General features: G+C 36.2%; 1 protein-coding gene across 1 annotated transcript in view; it reads right to left on the minus strand.

The window, feature by feature from the left end:
• Nucleotides 1–8902: 8902 nt before the first annotated feature.
• The window catches only part of LOC129730103 (nuclear pore complex protein DDB_G0274915-like), a 174983-nt gene continuing 162103 nt past the window's right edge, over nt 8903–21782 (minus strand). The window contains exon 4 of the mRNA XM_055689155.1: nt 8903–12561. Coding sequence (XP_055545130.1) covers nt 12475–12561 — 87 coding nt within the window. The 3' untranslated portion in view covers nt 8903–12474. The remainder of the gene's footprint in view (nt 12562–21782) is intronic.

The following is a 21782-nucleotide window of genomic DNA, read 5'->3' on the forward strand; positions in this document are numbered from 1 at the left end:
CAAAACATCTTTGGGTAATAACTATTGTTAAAACGGAAAAGAAATTTTGAAATATACACATCGATTTTGATATATACAGGGTGTCACCGTAACAGTGATACACACATTAGAGTGCCTCTTTTTGCACCAGGAGGTCTGCTCTGTTAATCAGCGGTGTTTGATTTTGTTTATGACACATGTTGATAATTCCCTTGTAAGTGATAAACTGCCGTTCTACGCATATTTGTCCCGTGTTCCAAATCAAGCAAATGAGAAGAACGATTTTAAAGTTTTACAATACTTTTACGCAGTGCGTCAATGTGACAAATGCAGTTATGAATTTCTAGCCAGTTTTACTATGCAGTAGACTGTTTTCGATTTTTTCGATTAAACAATCTTTTCCCTATAAATATCCCCTGGGACAATAATGCCTAAAAAATTGCCATCCAGTAGGTCAGGGCTGTCCAACGTACGGCCTGCGGGCCACATCCGACCCTCTACTTCATTTCTCGTGGCACGCGTTAAGTTTTGGAACACATTTCACATCTGGCCCATGTGTTTATGTATTTGGAATGGAATTTGTGATAAAAAAATCTTTGCATAATTTTAAATTACACGAGTAACGCCATCCTATTTTTGGTGTGTTGAAACTATCAATCCGTTTCGACATTTCAAAAATGAAGAACGATTTCAAAAGAATGAAGGCAGTAAAAAATAGTCGTTATTCATCTTTATCTGACGAAAATTTAGAATCATTGCGGATTTCGGTATCAGATTTTGATATCAATATGGCACATGTTTTGGAAAAAAATCAATAGTTTCTAGTTTCTCATCAACTCGCCAAACTCATGTTGTTTTAAAACCTGACAGCAATAAATATACTTTCTGTTTTACCAAAGGAAAAATTTCAAAAATTCATTGTTTGTTTTCGTTATTTGTTATAACTGTGACTTGTAAGCTTACTTTTATTATGGTAAGCTTCAACTGATATCACCCTTGGTTATTAAATTTAAAACGGACTGCTTCTACACCAAAAGCTAAACCAGCATGATATTTACATATATTACAAAAAATCTTAAAATCAGCTGAAATTTGGAAGTTTTCCAAGTTTTGGCCCGACTGCTGTTTTGAATCGTAATATTTGGCCCGCGCAGCATAAAGGTTAAACAGGCCTGCAGTAGGTAATTTCTACGCATATTAGTCCCACTACGTGCATTCGATGTTTTCCAATACAAAGTTCGAACTGGGGATACAAGGATCTTCAATTTTTCAGGAAAATGATCACAGTGAAATAAATTTCACTCTCAAGCTCACTCCACATTTTTAGACCTATTCTCGATTCCACTCAAAGTGAGGTGACAAAAATTACCTCCGTAAAGCGAGGTTGACAGTGAAGTGAAAATGAGAATAGGACAAGTGGAATGAGGGAAGCTCCCAGCTCAAAAATTTCTAAGTCTCAGAAAGTCGATTGAGCTGAAATTGTGTATGAGGACATTCTTCGAGAAGACGAAACTTCTGCGCCCTACTGCTGAACGAAATTCGAAGATCAATTTTTTCCCTCACGTTCCACTGGCCGCAGCTCAAAACTTTTCAAATTCTAGAGTTGTTACTGGAAAATAAATCCGATATATACTATCATTAGATCACAAATCAATAGATTTTTAAACCTTTTCACCTTCCTCATAAAATCATTTCACCGTTCAAAATGGCATTTACGTAACTGTGATTTCACCGTGAAGTGACTCTCATCATAAGCACAGTTGTCTTCATACGCAAATGGCGATAGTCGAGATGAAAGTTTAGTTAAAAGACTTACCATTACAAAGGTACAAATCGTATGAATCGCGTGCGAGCATAGGAAGCTCAAAATGCGTAATGCGTTCAGATGACAAACCAGCCCACAAGGTTTAAATTTTCCTTTCAATTATAACAAAATACCGCATTAAAATGTTCAAACAAAGTGATTTTCGGTACAAAATTATGAAATCCGTCATGTAGTCAAATATTGTGAGGAGAAGTCTTTAGTGAGCAATTCTCGCTGAAACTAGGCCACTAGGTGCACAAGGTCTTTCAAATTTGATATAAATGCACATAGTTATTAGAAATAGAGAAAAATGATAATGCCATTTTTGTCTAATCGAATTTATTGACCCCTTGGTCACCAAGGGGCGAAACAGTTTTCAGAAAAGTTGAAATTTCAGCAATTCTAGATGTATTATATGAGCTATATCTCTAAAATTCGTTATGTAAAGTACTACAAGTAGCACTTTTCTGTAAAGAGGAATGATAGGGCTTTCATTTGAAGTAATCAAAATTCAGGCCGCCATCTTGAAATTATGCCGCCATCTTGGATTATATCAGAAAAATTCAATTTTGACCGTGTTCGCAACTACCGATTTTCGATCTGAGACCAGCATTGGAAAGCTGAAAAAAAATGCTATAAGATGCAATAAATAGTGTTAACCCATCAATTGAACTTATTTTCCAAGCTGAGTTTTAAAATATTCAACGTACACCGCGCGATCAACGCAGTAACCTGTCTAATGAGACAAAGTGGATCCACACTAGGCTGTCCCAAAAAAAATCGATGTTGAAAAAGTCAAGGTGCTCAGCCCTAAATTGAAAGATAATGTTATTTATAGCATTTTTGTAGAACATTTCGACTTTCTAAAAAATCGTTTTCAGGTTGCCCAAACGTGATTTATGAAAAAATGACTTTTTCAAGCTACAAAACCACTCTTTTGCATTTTTTTCAAATCTATCGATCCCTAAATTTTTCCAAATATTTTTTTATTTTTGTGCGGTTGTTTTTGAATATTTTGCATGGTTTGGTTCAGCTTCGCATTCAATTATTTGATTCACAGAGCCCGTTGAACATCACAAAAAAAGTGAATTTTTCTCATCATTTTAAGATAAAATCCTTCAAAACACATATAAAAATTTTTTGAGATCCAGAACTGCAATTTTTACTGCAAAGCAGGATTCAAGACAAAAATTTACATGAAAAAAGATCCTTGTTATCTTATCGGGGGGCTGAGATAGTGGCGTTTTTACATGTGATGAAAAACTATGCATTTCGTAAAAAATGCCATTAAAGCTCAATATCTCCATTGCACAGTGTTTTATTTTGCCGTTTGTGCGAATAATTTCCTAAATAGTGATTCAAATGTTGGTTATAGCCATAAGGTATGTTCGGAGTAGTTTCAGGATATTCAAAAATGCATCTTTTAATGTAGAAAGATGGGTGATCAATCCACTTATGAGTGAGATAAAAAATTTACTTTTTAATCAGAATAAGATAGATGCAAGGTGTCTTCAACAAAGTTTTAGATTATATTAAAACAAGAAACTCTACCGAAGACACCATGTTTCTACCTCTTACATATTACGAGTAACATTGAGTTTTCTATTAGAAGGGACTAAAAATCACAATTTCCGTTCTAATTTTTTTCGCAGATTTTTCCGAAATTTTAAACCTTCTACTAAGTTATCAGCCATCCAAAAATGCATTTGTTTTCTGAACATTGTTATATTTTATCTCCTAGAATAAAACACATAGAAAAATGCCAATATCTCTGCTCCCCGATAAGATATCAAGTATCTTTTTTCATGTAAATTTTCGTCATAAGTCCCGCTTTGCAATGAAAATTTCAGTTCTTGATCAAAATTTTTTTTATATGTGTTTTGAAGGGTTTTATCTTAAAATTATGAGGAAAATTTTTTTTTTGTGATGTTTAATGTTTAACAAAACTGAATGCAATGCTGAACTGAACGATGCAAAATATACAAAAACAACCCAACAAAAATAAAAAAATATATGGAAAAATTTAGGAATCGAACAGAATTGAAAAAAGTGCAAAAGAGTGGGTTTGTAGCTTAAAAAAGTCATTGTTTCATAAATCACGTTTGGGAAACCTGAAAACGATATTTTAGAAAGTCGAAATGTTCTACAAAAATGCTATAAATAACATTATCTTTCAATTTAGGGCTGAGCACCTTGACTTTTTCAACATTGATTTTTTTTTGGGACACCCTAATCCACATGTTATAACCCTACTAGCTCCACATATCGTAATCGATTTATGCTACAACTAGTACGCCACTACTGTTTTTTTTAGTTTAGTGGGAAGAATGAATTCAACACTAGCATGTTTGATACTAACAAAGCGATAGGTTTTGTATTACTGAGCAGTTCCACAAGAATGTCTCAGTTTCAAAATTTTATTTAAAGTGTCATTTTTAATTTGGCTGATCGATATGGCGTCTTCTATAAAGTCGTAGATAATATTTTTGTCTCTCCGATGAAAAATTAAATGTATTTTTTTTTTTGAAAAAAGGTAAAAGGAAAATGTTAAATTATCGTCAGGTTTTACCTATTATCATCCGGGGGGTTAATGAAGACATAGAGAACTAATCTTTTGCAGGAAGATGCTCTGCATTATGAAGAACCATCATGCAAAAAATTAACGTTCTAGGACATCATTTACCTCCCGGACGATAATAGGTAAAACCTGACGATAATAAAGCCAATACCTATCTAAAAAGCTGATTTTAAAAAAATCTATTTTTTATAAACACTGCAAAAGATTATTTAAACAATACAACCAAAGAAAGAGTTATAGAGTGTATTTTGTTTTCGAAAAGACAAAATTATTATCTACAACTTTATCGAAGATGTTATACCGATCAAACAAACCGTTCTGGCCCTAAAAATATTTGTAATCATCATTACCTTCCCAAAAAAAAGCATTTTCAATAGCTTTTTAAAAAATGAGTCGTGCTCTAAAAAATTAAACCAATATTACAAAATAAAATCTTTTGCATATAGAAATATCTTCGCTAAGTTTCAGCCAAATTAAAAATGGTAATTTAAATAAAATATTCAAATTGGGATATTTTTTGTGGAACTGCTCAGTGATAAAAAACCTATTGCTTTGTTAGTACCAAACATGCTAGTGTTGTATTCATTATTCCCACTAAACTTCATAAAACAGTAGTGTCGTACCTGCTAGGTGTAGCATCAATCGATTATGATATAAGGAGCTAGTAGGGTTATAACGTGTGCATCCACTTGGTCTCAGTAGACAGGTTACTACGTTGATCGCACGGTGTACGTTGAATATTTTGAAACTCAGCTTGGAAAATAGGTTCAATTGATGCTCACCTAATTTTTTTCTTGTATCTTATAGCATTTTTTCTCAGCTTCCCAATGCTGGTCTCAGATCGAAAATCGGTAGTTGCGAACACGGTCAACATTGCATTTTTCTGATATAATCCAAGATGGCGGGCAAATTCAAGATGGCGGCCTGAATTTTGATTACTTCAAATGAAAGCCCTATCATTCCTCTTTACAGAAAAATGCTGCTTGTAGTACTTCACATAACAAATTTTAGAGATATAGCTCAAATAATACATCAAGAATTACTAAAATTTCAGCTTTTCTGAAAACTGTTTCGATCAAACAAAAATAGCATTATCATTTTTTCTCTATTTCTAATAACTATGTGCATTTATATCGAATTTGAAAGACCTTGTGCACCTAGTAGCCTATTTCAGCGAGAATTGCTCTAGTGCTTCAAAATTGTGAATATGGGAATTAGTGGATAGTGGGATGAATTAGAATCAGTCTTGGCATACTCATCGTGTGTAACAAAGAGGCACATATACTTTGCACAGAACACAGAAGCATGTTGAAAAAAACGGATGAGTTGATTATTTTTTTCGTGCGCTGGAAGCAAATGCACACTGTGTGAAGAAAGCCAAACACGCAACATCAGAAAGCTTGTATTGTGAAGAGCAAGCGCATAAAGAGTCTCGCAGAGAGACTTTCTCGATTACAACTGATAAAATTAAGATAGCGCACATATATTGCTCATTGATAAGGGCACTATGATAAAAATTTTAGCTGGTTGAAAACTTTTCTGGCTGTTTCCTTAATAACCTGTTCTGTAGCGTCTACGTAAGGCTCTGCGCTATGCTCACTATGTTATGCTCACTGAGTTTTTTTACTATTACGGTGCAGGTCTATGATAAATTTAGCCCAGACACAGTTAATTTTCTCAACAGCACGCAGCTTTGGCTCGCCTACTCATATGTGTAGTTATATTCCACACTCTCTACGCGCAAAGGCACCGCTCATCACAATGCCTACTAACAAACTGATGTGAAGCAATTTATGTGTTGAAAAATGCACAAAGATGAGTAAGTGGACAAGACTGATTAGGATAGAACAAATCTAGTGGGACAGATATGTATAGAAAATACCACAAAATATCAAAACAATCTTACAAATGTATAGAAAATCATCGATGGGACAAACAGACTTTGCAAAGGATTCAAGTAGAGAACCAATCAAGATTTTGTATCTTGCTGTAATGAGCAACATACAGATCAAGAGGAAGCTGTCACATCTGAATTTGAACAGATTAGAAGCGTATCCGGCGAAATCCAGCCCTGTCGGCAAGAAGAATGGTTCGCGAAGTGAACATGAGTCATAACACTATGGATAAAATAATCAAAAATATCGCGCAGAATTATTGCCGACAAGGTTGCCAGTTATTGATAGCTACTAAAGCGCATGCTGATTACAACATATATTTTCAGATGAAAAATTGTTTATATTGAAGACTATTTCGAACAAGCATATCATTGGTGGGTATGTAACATATCTTCGTGATATTCCAGCCAATAGAAGAGGAATGAAAGTGCCGACCGGGATACGAATCACCTTAGCGGAAATCGAGTAACGATTATTGGAAACTCGATACTTGGAATGTAAAGATTCTACTCGAACCGGTACACACAGGTATCCTAGCTAGAGTGCTACGTGAGGTTAATGTGAAGGTCGCAGCTAACCAGGAGGTGCGGTGGCCAAAAACGGAAGACGTGAGTTCAGGGCAGTGGATCCTATTGCGGACACTATTTAAGTATCACACCTACTACAGCTGCGCTGTGAAAGCGGAAAGAGGAGCCGGTTTCATTTGGGAAACAGATGAGGCGCAGTTACAGTCTCAACAATGTGTACGCGCCGATTAATGATAAACTCGATGGCGAGAAGGAGGAATTCTATGATCTCCTTGAGAAGACTTACAGTGAGTGTCATGGACATAACATCATGATCGTCAGCGGAGATGCGAATGCGCAGGTCAGCTTTCACTCTACTTCGAACGATAATGACCTTAGGCTTATCAATTTCGCTACAGCCAGAGGCAAGGCTATCTATAGCACTTATTTTACACGCCGAAATATTCATAAGTACACCTGGATGCACCCAAATGGGGTGCATCCAGGTGTACTTATCCAACGGATTGAAATCAAAGACAACGAGGAAGACAGGCTTGAACGACCAGCGGTTATCGAGCAGCCAGAGCTGCATAAAAGAGACTCCATCGCCGGGAAAATCGTCAGCATTAAGAGCGTGCTGTCTCGGAGGCGGAGGGCTGCTTTTCCGGGCACGATGCGAGAAGCTTCTACAAAAATATTTTGGGGATCAGGAATCGAAACGCCCTATCATAAAAACCACAGGAAAGGGAGCTTGATTATCGATAAATTTGAGGGAGCCGGGCGTTGGGATCAACATTTTTGTGCGCTGTTGGACGGTAAGGTAGACAGAGGCGTCAAAAGAAGCAGGGTTGACTTTGAGGTTGATGGGCACGCTGTGTATCCACCAAACATGTACGAGGTGAAGAGAGTAGTTAAAGAGCTGAAGAATTTTGCGGCAAAATGGAAATTGGGGTTTGATGCAGATGCATGAACCATGAAGTATACCAGCCATACAATTCGTCGGATATAGTCTAGCCGATAAAACACGGCAGGCTACAGTGTGCTGGGCATGTAGCTAAAATACTGGAGGAACGATCAGCAAAAACTGTATTTGGTAGGAATCCCAATAGAGGCCATCGAGTTCGGGGTAGACCCCGCACTTGTTGGATGTGTGTTGTCGACGAGGATGCTCTCGAAATAGATATTAGAGGCGACTGGGGAATTGCAGCCCAAGACAGAGTAAGTGGCTAAAACGAACATTTCAAATTGTCATTCAAATAGCAGTTGTCGCGCGACAACGCCGTCTGAGGCGCTGCCATGCCATCTCGTAACATATTTTTCGTAGTTATCAATTTGACACATGCACGTACGCTAGCGCTGTTGCCGGAATACAGAACGCAGCGCGAACACGGCAACAGGTGGTGCTAGTGTATCTTACGTAAACTACTGTTACCATACGAACGATAGATTGATTGATAATTTGTTCGAAGTGTTATGTCTATTAGTCTGTGGAGATATCATAATGCATTATCTTATTGTGATTTATTTTCTACTTTATGTTTTTCATTTTTATTTTTTCATCTTTTACGGCATTTGCAATCATTAACCCAGGGAATTTTGGTGTCTTTTCACGCTTCTCACCGTTTTCTCACGATTTCTTCATGTTTTTCTCTGATTCTTATCTGTTTTACATCATTTTCTGATCTTTTTATCTTGATTGAAAAATATATATTGTTGCTTTATATTTTGAATAACCATTTCAAGTAACTTTATATTGCATTGTCTCGAATTGTCTTATCTTGGCATTGTATACCAATACTTGATTTTGTTTCTTATTGCTTATTTAGTGATTATCTTTGTGTTATCTATTGTGTTATAGTTTTCTACATTCTCGTTCCTTCAAAAAATTTGTTTATTGATATTATTGTCACTGTTATATGTAGTTTGTTATTTTTATGGCGGTTGTTAATTTTTGCCTCATTTTAATTGAATTGTGTGGCCCTGATTTTCATCCGTTTTAAAAACACATTAACTGGTTCTAAATGTGATAATTTCAGTTAGTAACTTTTACAAGCCGTTTAAGTGTCAGTGTCTCTTGATTTTGTGGAAGATTTTCAACCCTCCCTTTGGGATAGTGGGGCTTGTGATAACATAATTCATACCAACTCTCCAACCAGAGTTTTCACAGCTTTATTGAGAATTTTCCTGCAAACAAGCATTTTGCTTCTTATAACAATGGCAAACCGCTAAAGGCGTCGATTTCGTATGAGACCGCTTCTAGAATGTTCACCCTTACAAGCTAAACTCATAGTTCATGGAAGAGTTTACACAGTAAAAAAATATCGTTCATAAAATAAGAAATCTGGTTTAGATCATTGAATAATCTTAGAGATAAAAAAAACTTATCCTGCCTATTGCTCCCACCTTTTTCCGATTAATCTATGAACTAATAAATGATCATATAGAATTAATACAATTTTTCTACTGAATACAACAAATAAACCATCACTTGTTTAGAGCTCCATTGCCTTTTTTTCAAATTCTTTCTCTCGCTCGTTCGCTCGCTCGTTCTATGGTACATTGAGATGAAACAGTTCAAAATGAGATCAAAAATGTACATCACAGGTTTCCCACAGCACCAATCGTATCCAAAATGTCGCCGTGTGTCACAGGTGGGAAATCATCCTCAATCTCGCACTACGACTAGTCTACAGCTACAGAAAAATAATCCAGCTTATCCTAAATCGTTCCTAAAACTTAAAGTTTTTTTCCCATTGCCTGTCTGTCCGCTAATTAAGGATCGATATCCTGTCTACTGTCTACTGATTAAGGTTAAAATCATCTGAGAGGAGTAAATTCACTGCTTGTATACAAAAATGCAACTATATAATCTGTAAATCTATGCTAATATATATAAAAACAAGAGATAAAATAAGTTGGGAATTGCTCTACCCTACATAGAAGCAAACGAACACACGTTTGGAGAACAACATTAAAAATTCGGCAGCTAGCTTCCGGCTAACGATGAGAACGAAACAAAATAAGATTATTTACTCGCGATAAACAAAAGTTTACAAAGATCAAATAGAATAATGTGTAAAACAAGCAAAAAAATAAAAGTCAAAAAAACAAAAAGACCCCCGCGTTTGGATTTGAGATCATTGCGTTCGAATTCGTATTGGTCATATTTGTTGTATATTCTTTGGGAATTTTGCACAGCAAGATTCGAAAGAATCCTTTCCTAGCTTATCTCTTCTCTGCTCCGATGGTTGTTTGTTGCGCCGTTTTTCGCTTCTTCTTCTTCTTCCTTTTCTGCTACTATTTTATTTATTTTTATTTTCAAACTCATATAAAACCTGGGAAGTCGTTACTCTAATCTAACATGATAATTGATTGGGCTTGATATCATCGAGAAAGGGGTCGGTAGAAAATCGGAAATGTATATTTTGGAGTAACGAAAATGTAAAAAATATTTGATACCTTTCTAATGCGTCTAAGCAACATTTTAGCTCTATCGAACGTTAAATAGTGGATTCAAAAGATAATTGCAAAATAATCGAAATGTTATTCTGACAACCAATTAATTTTCTGGTTTTGAATTCAGATTAAATTAAATTGCATAATCACACCAATTGACTTTGAAAATAATTTTCATTCAACCACACAAATTTTATTTAATTTACCAAAAGTTGAATCGATTAAGTAAAAAATTTCCGAGGTAAGAAATATTTTCTAGATTTATTTTGCGGGTCATTTTTATGGTCAAAACTGACAGCATTGAGTAGATTTACCACAGAGAAACAGACGTGCCACTCGATGAAGATTTCTTCGTTCAGAAAAATAACGAGTATTTTGAAATTTTGTTTAGTAAGCAAGCGTGCACACTTATTATCAAAGACAAGAACCGTCAGTAATGCCGCTGGTGTCGCTTTAAGCAAAGACAAGAACTGTTTTTACGAAAATTTCTTAGTAGGCAGTAATCTCACATGGTGGCGCGTAAGTGTAACGTTTCAAGCTAGGACGAAAATCTTTTGGTATTTTTTACGAAGGGCACGTATGTTTATCTGTGGATTTACGGTTGGTTTTGATGAACAGTGAATCGAGTTCGGGGAACAACTTTTCAACTTTTACTACAACAAACCTAATTCATGAAAAAGTTCAGTATGCACAGTCAAATTTTTGTTTTTCAACAGCAAAAAATTAAAAACAAGTTTCTTAAAAAGCTCATTTTGAAGAAAAAAAAATAAAAAAAATGTATATAGTTAGCTCAACCATCAAATGAGAAAAAAAATTAATATTTACAGAAAAACAAAAGAAATTTGATCTTTCTTCTCGAAAAATTTTTTTTCTCAGTGTATATAATTTTTCAGAAAAATGCAATTTTTTACTTTAGGTCGAGTTGTAAATGAAATATTTTTGGCCAATATATCTATCAATTTCCCCATTACATCACTGTTCGCCAAGCCAATCCCGCAATTTCAAGACTCCTTCACAAGAATTAATGGACAAATAATGATTAATACTGTGACCCCCCTCAAAACGGTTCCGCCCCAATCACGGTGATACTGGAAATGCGCTGTCTAACTTATTGCTACTGTCACTGTGAAATCATTTAATCGCTCATTTATCGTCATTCGAGGCTAATCTTTTGAAGATTTAATCCTCGCCCTACAGAACAAGCCTAAAAAATTAAATTTACTTATCTCTACTTCGATATGGAATCGACATGGCTCTGTTGCGTTACGTAATTTCACTAAAGTTTCAATTTGCTTACTAAAAATAATGAAATCTTTATTGGCCTACGGATAACTATTACATGATAACCACTATTTTCGCTATTTTAAAAATGGAAGAAAAATTAAACACGCCTTCTAAACATTATTTTCTTCACTTGGCGTTTAAGTTATATTCTAGAAAAAAAGTTCGGAAAAACTCCGAACCGATCCGATAAGGAGAGGCAGCTGAACAAAGATAAAATCTAAATATCTTTTGAAGTCGGTATTCAAACAAAAAAAAAATCGATCACAATCGCTTTGGGTTTCACATTTCCATCTGCTTTGCTTAACTGTTGCTCTGCTAGAGACTTTTCGCTACGACCCTACCCTGTGCTTCGAATTTGCTAACGATTATTTTTTCTCGGCGAAAATATTGTATTTCATTAAACGACAATCAATGGGGAGCAGGGGAAAGGGGGGGTTGAAAAACTGGAGATCACAATCCGTCAAATGGATTAAAAGTGCATGCAGTTCTTAACTAAGAGTAGAAAATTTTCTTCTTACATCCTAACCGGTCCCGGTGACCCAATTATCCTAATGATTCGTAACTGTAAAGTATCTATTTATGCTGTTCTATTTCGTTATTCATTTCATGGTATTATATATTTTCTAAACGTGGGATCCGCCTATAACTGCACGGGTGCTGCTTGCACGTTTCACATTCGTCACAGATGAACTAGTCCTTGTATGGCCGGTGACCCTGCGGCTGTCGTGGAGACAGATGACGGAGTAATGTTTTTGCAAAAGAATTCACACCGGAGATATTGATACTAGATTGATAATCCCGTCGGCTGTTTCCGCGTGCGTGTGTTACAAAACGTCATCGAAGAAAAAGAAAATAAATCAAGGGACACGCTTAACACCTCAAAACAGTCAACGGGTTAGGCACTTGGGGTGGTGTGATTCTTTTTTTTTGCTTTCTGTTTTTCTGCTGGCACTGACGACAGGTTGCTCCAGTTCACCTGGAGGCAAGAAGACCACATCCGAGAGCGATCAGCGTTGCGGTCACGGCCAACGTCGGCCACACCAAGGTCTGCTCCAGAAACTGCAGGTAAGAGTAAGAAGAAAAATAGAAAAGTCAGATGAGTACAAAAACAGTTGTTAAGGTTAAGTGAAAACATCGTGCCATCGTTTATTGGCAAAGTGATTGAAATTACTATTGAATCCCTTCGGGGTGACTGTAATTACAGCGGGAGCTGTTTTTATCGATTTGTCTCGGTTTTGCAGAGTATATAGGGTACTACAGGAGGGGGATATGATTACTGATGCATTAGCTGAGCTTTCTGTAGTTCGATGAGGTGTTCGATCAAATGAAAAGTAGACGAGGTTCTTCTATAAAGTAGGACATTAGAAGTTAGAGGTTATTTTAATTTCTTTTTACTAAAATGAAGAGTTATATTTCCACTGATGTCTTTTCTTGAACACTGATGTGGTTTGTGTCGTGTGGGGAGTTACTGAAAGTTATTGGTTTCCATAAGAAGTAAGTGCGACTTATTGTTTCAGATTTGTAATATGTTGATATTAAGGGTGATTGATTTTGGTTCGCACTATGCAAAACTTGATCTTTGATGATTTTATGAAAACTTCACCAGCTGTTTCTGAAAATTAAGCTAATAAGAGATGTAAATTCGGCTGCCAATGCCTCCACCGAAGAAGTCTGTTTAAACATCTCTGCAAAATTATCTGTTTTTCCGCAAAAATGAAATAAATGAGCATTTAGATGAATTATTATCCATACGGTTCTGATGGCTTTTATCAGAAAAATATCTGGCTGCATTAAAGGAAGTGACAGTCTTCAATATCGCGAACCGGAAGATAAAGTTTGAGGTCATCAGCTTAAGACAACAGATAACCAGGTTCACGTTATTAAAATGCAACAGGTGAATGAGTGGTCCTAAGTGATTTCCTTGCGGTACTTCAAACGTAATGTCAAAATACGAACATTGGCAATCGCTAATGGCAGTGTACAGTGGGGAACCGTTGGCCATCGAACCAAAATTGAAAATGCGAATACCATTTTAATTATATTTTCCCTATACTATTGAAGAGTCGGAATCCAAATTTTTAGAGCATTACGACAAAATTTGAATTTTCTATGGTTTTTCAAAGTGTACGGAGTCAGCGTTTTTTAGCGTTTTTCTTGAAAAAATGCCATGTTGCGAAATTTGCTGGAGCCTCAAGGGTAACTTAAATCTTGATGACGTCTAAGAAAAAGCATTCTGTAAAATAGTGGAGAATAAATCCTCATCATTGGATAATGTATAATATCATTTTAATACTCAGAAAAAATTAGGCGGAGTCAAAAAATTACGTATTTTCGGCATAAAACAGCATTTGAAAATTAGACGGCAGGGTTTGGCACTATTGGCACTAGTTTTTAAAGATAGCTTGGAAAAATGCTTTCAAATGCATCTAGTCCGATTTTGCGCAAAGTACCCTTCTCTCGAAGAGAAGCCATGTATGTTCGGCACATATCGGATTTTAAAAATGTAAATTTAAATTACACACTACTAATCCTCAACAGAATAACAAATGGCTCGTATTAGTCTGATAATAACTCAGATAATAATTTGTCTGATAATAAAAAAATTGAAAAAAAACTCAATTTTCAGTCACTTAAAACCAAAAACGGGGGAGGGGAACGTAATTAAGTGGGAGGGAGGGGGGACAAGGAAGTTTTGACAGTTTGTGACAAGAGGGAGAAGGGGGGAGTTTGTTTCCAAATTTTGCGTGACATCATTAATGGATGGTCTCTTAGCCACTATATCAGTTTTTATATCATCTGAAAGAGCTGCATTTTTAAGCAAAATGTGATTTATAAAAATTTCTATCGTTGCCCTTCGGTTTTTAAATCACAAATCAAAACTGCTCGAAATCTGCTCGAAATCGCTACAATGACAGTTCGCCCATGTACCAACTGTCATTGTAGCGATTTAGAGCGATTTTTATTCTTCATTTGAAAATCGAAGGGCAACGATATGAATTTTTTTTAAAATACGTTTGCTCAGAAAATTACACTCTTTTAACTGATATATGAAAATCAAAAATCCGTAAATAGCTAAACAACCTAATTTCAGATGCAAAGCAAACAACACAGCCTACTTTCCTACCTAGATGCTTTCCTCATTTGATATATGTTTGAAAGGCACAAAACAAAAGCACTGCAGTGAGCTCTGTTGTGTTATGTACAGTGGTGGAAAAATTAATAGGAGCGTTGCTTATAGATTCATCTGAATTTTACCCTAACATGTATGAAGCATATTAGAACGTAATATCTGTTTGAGATTGCTCACATTATGGGCAATGAATAGAAAAATGCTATCTATCAAAATTCATGGTATTTTGTTCGTGAGCGGAAAAAAACTCTCTTTGACCAATCTTTTAAGTGGAAAAAATAATATGTGCAAAGTAAACTTTCGCCTTCATCCTAGCCTCATAGTATCTTCGGAAAAATTGTTTGCGTGAATTACCCGCATGATCGCAAATTGTCAAAAATTATGAAAAGTTTACCATATTAAAAAAAACTAACTTTTCTGTGTTAAGAGCTAGAGGAATGGTTTATTCAGGAAAGTTATAGAAGATTCAAAAAAAGGAAACTTTGTTGAACAAATGAAAATCCTTTCTTCATTAGATACAAAGTTATAAAGTATATTGTATGAAACATACTTAAAATTTAGTTTTTTGTGCTTAACTTTTGCATTTTATAGTGGATTCTGAATTCAAAGCGGTATCGAGGCTGGCATCACGGCTAACTAATAATACGTGCCCCGAAAGCTATCCGTTTAAGTTATTAATTTATGGGTGAATTAAGTGGCCAAACTTGTTAAAAAGTGTCAAGTTGTGATCTGTGATGCTTTGTCTAAGTGAGAAAAGTGAAGGTTTTGTGAAAAACACAGTGTTCCTTGCGTGAAAGTAATAATTTTTCCTCGAATTGCAATTGAAAATTGTAAGGCCAGCTAAGTTGCGTGAGTGTGAGTGCCTACTTTGTGCGTCGCGCTAACTAGCGGTTCGTTATTAACATGCGAAAATGGAATGCATGGCAGTGTGAGCGAAGAGAACGATAATATCTGGAGAGAGAGCGAAGAGAGTAGTGTTGCGCTGTGCTTGTCGGCGTTTGTTTCGCTGGCATAGGCATAACCAAAATAAAACAGATGAGTATAAGTTTTTGTATCAAACATTTTAAGAATGCATAGGCTCTGTATGTGGTGGTTTTCAGCGGGTTATGGACTTTGTCAGAAGCGTAAATGTGTCATCTGTTGGGTGCACAAAGTGTGGTAGCTTTTCGGTTGCGGGTAGAGTTTTTTTTTATATTTACAAACCAGATTGTGCGATGCACTCTCACAGGTCAAAATTGGCAGTTTTACAATATAGTTTCAAAATTTATCATTCGAGCATGACAATGCGGCATGCGATTGATGCATCGTCTACAATTGTGAGTCCTGGCAGGGCGGTGACATTTTATTCAGGTCTATGTTCTTGTTTTATGATTTTCCTAGCTTTTGGACAAATGTTGATATACATAAGTAACTTTTATTTAATTATGTTGAAATCGTTTTGGGCGTGAAAATAGTTCACGACAACTGAACTTTGATTGCAATTATGTTGGCATTTTAATAATAAATTTGGAACTCTGTTTTGTTTAATATGCTTTTTTGCATTTTTTTAAGTTTTTGGGCTATGAATGCATGGAACTTTGTCAGTTTTTATACTCAGTAGGTGTCTTTGGTGCGAAAGGTCGTGTCGCGTATGCGTCGGTAGGAGAAAATGGAGCGGTCGTGCATAATGCCCCGGTGAAACGCATCATCGGCCCGGGTGAGTTTTGTTTATCTAAGGGTTTCCGGAGTGTAGTGGGCACGCTATAGTTTGCTTCGGGGAGGTCAGCTCAGTTTCGCGCACGTTATTTTGACAGCGCTCAGTGTAACTATCTTAATACAGCGGTTTCGGAGTTCAATGACCATTACATCGTATAATGCTCGGGTGTGCCTTGTGGGTTTTTTTACTCGCTCTATCGGTTCTTTGAGCTGGTACCAGTAGTTTGCATTCGGCGTGTGGTGCGTTTTACGAAATTCATTCGTTTCGAGGTAAATTTTAATAGTTCACAGGATGAAACGCGAAGTTTGGTGTGATACAGACTGTTAACGATTGGTTGCTGATAATAACGATTGGTAGAAACTTCGATTCTCCTATATGCCGATACAGCGATCGTGATGCGGTTCTATTCATATCGTCTTCTGATGGCCGGTTGCGCAGAGACCGAGAAATATCCATATCGGGCGCGAATTTGTGTAGAAAAGATCGCACCATCAACCTCGATGGATCCAGATCAATTCCTTTCGACTAACACTAATTCCTTCCTTTGATACTTGTGGATGATGCAGAGGATTCCTCGGTCTCTAGTAGCAACAAGTATTAAACTAACACTCCCGATATCCCTTCCTCTATTGATCTGCATTGGGCGTGGCCAGCTACGTTATTGACCAGTGAAAAGAAAAATCACCAGGAATTGTACACTGAAAATGACTTGCTACTCCTAGGCACCATTTTGACGGTTCTTTGTGCAATTTCAGCTGATTCTGGTCAATCGCGGGCAACACACGGGCGATCAAATATGCTATGCTTAACTTTTGCATTTTATAGTTGCATTTTACACGAAAGTGTTGTTCTAAAGAAGCATTTGGGCATATAAAATACACGTTGTTGTTGAAGAATCACTGGGACTTTTCCTCACAAAGTTATGGCATATTTTAGCTTATTTTTTCGGTAACTTTGACAACTCTAGATAAAAGATTGGGTGGATTGGGACGGATGAAACTTATAACAGTTTTGAATACATGAATTAGACTTTGAGAAAATGTATTGACATCACTTGCCCCTTTTTACCTTATACGTTTTTTGAATTATCGGAAAAATAAGCTAAAATGACCAAATCCTCATTACAGAAATGTGCTACTTGTAGTAGGTTCCATAACGAATTTCAGAGATATAGCTCAAAAAATATATCAAAAATTGCTAAAACTTCAACTTCTCTAGAAACTATTTCACCCCCGAGGGGTCAACAAATTCGATCAAACAAAAATGGCATTATCAATTTTTCTCTATTTTTAACAACTATGTGCACTTACATCAAATTCGAAAGACCTTGTGCACCTAAAGAACTGATCTCAGCGAGAGTTGCTCCTTTCCTACAGTTCTCCATATGCAAAAAATGTGTCGTAACGACTAAAAAACTACTCTGACTGTAAAAATATGTTTAAGCGCCAATAGAGTATTGGTGCCTAAAAATATTTTGTACAGCCAAAACGGTTTGCTTGATTGGCATAGTGGCTTTGGCAAAATTGTGGGTAGCCGTTTTTTTCTTTCAAGAAAAAAAATACATATGAAAAAAAAATTTTTTTTTTCAAAAAATTTCAACTTTTTTTTTATTTCAATATGATCGGATCGTCTGCAATGTATAGATAATTTTTTGTAGTTTTCGTAAAAAAACAGATTTTTAATTTTTTTTCCAAAAAACTAAACCAATAACACAAAATAGCATCTTTTGCCTATAGAAACGTCTATGCAAAGTTTCAGCCAAATCTAAAATGACAAAGCAAAATAAAAACTGGCACATTTTTTGTGGAACCGCTACGAGATAAACTCGGTTTGACCGTTTGGTCGTATATCGCCCCCGCTGCTACTATAATTGCGCGTAGGGGAAGGGGTGATAAAATGGACACCCTAAGCCATTTCCCAATTTCCTCCACAGTTTAACACTACAACTATGAGTCGATAGCGCACATTAACTAAGCCACTAATGGTTAATATAAAAAATAAGAAGAAGTACACAATTATAGTATTTTTCGTAGTTTTCATGAGCATTTTCGAAAGCAGTTTTTTGGGGGTAAAATGGACACGTGTGGGTAAAATGAACATATGGAGGTGGTAATATGGACACCTTGGGCGTGAACATTAATTATCCCTTCACAGATAGTAAAATGTTGTTCCATAGCACGTAATACACTTATGCATTCACCAACAGTTCAATTTTCACCGTTTGTCGTGGAATTAGTAACAATATATGACCTTATCCGCAAGAAACTGAGAAATGGCGGAAGGTTTTTTACGGACATTCCGCATTCAACGGTACGTTTAGCCGCGGTCATCTGTTCATCGGTCCGAGTTTACCTTTGCGTTTTTCTGATATAAACACGAAGCATCTAGATTTATCAATGGAAATTAACACAATTTTTTCCCCATCACCATGGGCTGTCCATTTTACCCGCACATACATATTATTGAAAATACCTAAATATATCGAGAAAATCATTTAAACAATTACTAATCTTTGATGATTTCTGCTGGTTAGTTGTCTGAGTACAGATATTTGCAGAAATATCGTTATAAAATACTGTTTACACTGAAAAAAACCTTATTTTTTGTAGGCCAAAAATAACATCACCACCACGGATGTACACGTGTTTTTTGTTTTTGTTTATTATTTTGACTGTTTGACTGTACCATGTCGCATACTTTGTCTCAAATAGCTTCTAGTGCCTCTAAGATAAGGTACCAAAGAAGTTTGTACTATTTTTCAACGTAATAGTCGAGATTTAAACGGGTGTCCATTTTACCACCCCTGTTAATTTTACCCACAATTCCCCTATAATTGTCAAAATTCGCGCCTGCCGAAGTGGATTTCTCGAAGATAGTCGGGAATAGTAATAAATAAATATTTCATCACCTCGATGCTTCTGGTGGTGAATTTCATTCGCGCGCTGCTCGTATAGGCCCACGGGGTCTGACAAGAAATGTACTGAACGTTAGTCTTCGCAATGAGTTAACTTCGCGCGCAACACTGGCCGACTCTGTCACTTACCACGGTTACATTACCATTCCCTTTCCGTCGTAGACGTGGAGATGCAGAGGTAAACTCGGTTTCTGACAACAACAACTTTTACAGCTCCTTCCTTACAACATCTTTCCTTACCCCAACAATCATAACGACGTAGCCGGCGCCAATATCGATCCATACAAAGCGGCAGCTACTGAATTGTTGTACACGAACTAATCCCAAGTAGCCATATAGGTACGTTATTTCTTGTGCAACTTCACTAGCTCAGATCGATAACGGAGGAGCAACTACGAAATGTGCGGTCGCCAAGCTCAAGCGGAAACATCAATAAACATTGATTCAAGAAAAATTGACTCAGGAAAAAAATCTTGGATTTTCAACTTTTTAACACATTTTTGAAGTGTATTCGATTCGAACTTTTTGATCACCCCGTAGTAGCTACATGTTCCCATTATCTTGTATCCGGAACTTGTTTTGGAACCCGAAACCGATTAGGATGAAGTTCATTATGTCTGCTAAACATTTTTGAAAAAGTCTCTCAGCGGTGGCGAACCAGCCTGTGGCTGAAAACCATGTATAAATCAAGAAAAAACACAGGGAAACACGTCAGAGAAAATATGTGAATATTCGAGAATTTTATTTTGAACACTCACTCGACACCCTCAACGAGCGAGTTAAGGCACAATAATTATTGGAAGCAGAAAAATACAAAGGCTAGGCTACAACTTTTTTGAGAAAAGCGTGTGGAAGTCCGGTATGAAGTTTTTGACTTGTTACAGCCAGGTATTACTGATTGTGTAAACTTTAGTTTTTTCTATCATTTTTTTTTATCCCAATGTGATCCAGACGTGGTGGATAGATTAAACATAGTTGGAATTAATGTACATATTTAAATTTTTTTGCTGGGTCTCGGTAATTTAGTGCCGAGAACGGCACCACTGAGTACTCGATTAAAAAAATGATGACAGCTGTCAAATTTTTTTGTAAACCTCGGTTCACCCGAATGAAATTTCAGCACAAAATATCCGAAATCTAGGTAGTGATAGCTCGGTAATATTTTGTGCTGAAATTTCAGTTAGGTTGATTTACAAAAAAATGTGACAGCTGTCATTTATTTTTACCCGAGCATTCAGTGGTGCCGTTCTCGGCAATAAATTACCGAGACCCGGCAAAAAATTGTAAGGGTGTATACTGATGTAACCTCCTAGCTAGTCCCGAGGTACGATACTGGCCTAGCAAGCCAATCGTTGTATGGTCAATTCTCGGCTCAGGAAAGACTGTTGGTACTAACAGGATAGTAGCACTAGCCCCTAAATTATTCTGCATACCAATAACCAAAAAAATAGAAGATTTAGTTCGAAAACGAAATGTTAGTGCCTGAGCTTTTCTTTGTCAAGATAGCGTTAACAATCAGGAATAATAAACCAAATTTTCAAGCTGGGTTTTTCAGAACAATCAAGTCAAGCTAACAGTCAACCATATTTTAGAACAAAAAACGAGAAAATGTTAAAATTGAAGTAATTTTTGAATTTTCATAAGTGCGGTTAACATCGGATTCTAATCTCTGATTGCAGATAATATTTTACAGCAAATTAACCCATTCTCGGCCATATGGCATCACCTGACAATGTCAGACGGGTAAAAGCCGTTGTTAAAAATAGAAAGTTAGTTTAAAAAATCATTGTTAAGCTACTTTGATTGTAGCTTAACAATGATTTTTCAAACTAAATTTCTATTTTTAACAACAGATTTTACCCGTTAACATTCAAGTTCATTAAGCAGACAATGTGTGCAGCAGGGAAAGCGAAAAATAAGCAAATTGGAAATATGATACAGATTTGGAAAAATATATCGCATCCCCCATGTTTCCAATTCGCTTATTTTTCGGTTTCCCTACTACACATATTGTCTGCTTAATGAACTTAACAATGATACTTGCAGTTTTACGTTTAGAGAAAAGATCTGTCTACAATATGCAGTACAATTTGTGTCAATTGTGCATGTAGGTAAAATGAATTCGAAGATCATTTTTCGACGTAAAATCTGATTTCTCTCCGCCGGGAATGGGTTAATACTAACTGCAAAAGTATGATTCAGTAATGTCTTGATGTATGATGTTTTTCAATTAAAGTTGAATGCCGACAAATTTTTAACGAAAAATTTCGCTATAGCGACATTCTTAAAGGCTCCTCAGTTTTATACTAAAATTCTTAGTTTTATTGCGATATTTCGCTATTACGACCTTCCTCTAGAACGGCATACCAAAACTCATAGGGTAGTGAATGGCTTAGGCAGTGATTTTCTTCGGCAGATTTCTGCACAGGATTGCTGCAGAATACCTGTCGAATAAAAGCACTGTCGAAGCCGTTTGCTACCCTATTTATCGTTCTTTATTGCGATAATAGAACGTCTTCGTCAGTTTTTCTGCAGTAATC

This window comes from Wyeomyia smithii, chromosome 3 (assembly GCF_029784165.1).
Source record: "Wyeomyia smithii strain HCP4-BCI-WySm-NY-G18 chromosome 3, ASM2978416v1, whole genome shotgun sequence".
NCBI classification, from domain to species: domain Eukaryota; kingdom Metazoa; phylum Arthropoda; class Insecta; order Diptera; family Culicidae; genus Wyeomyia; species Wyeomyia smithii.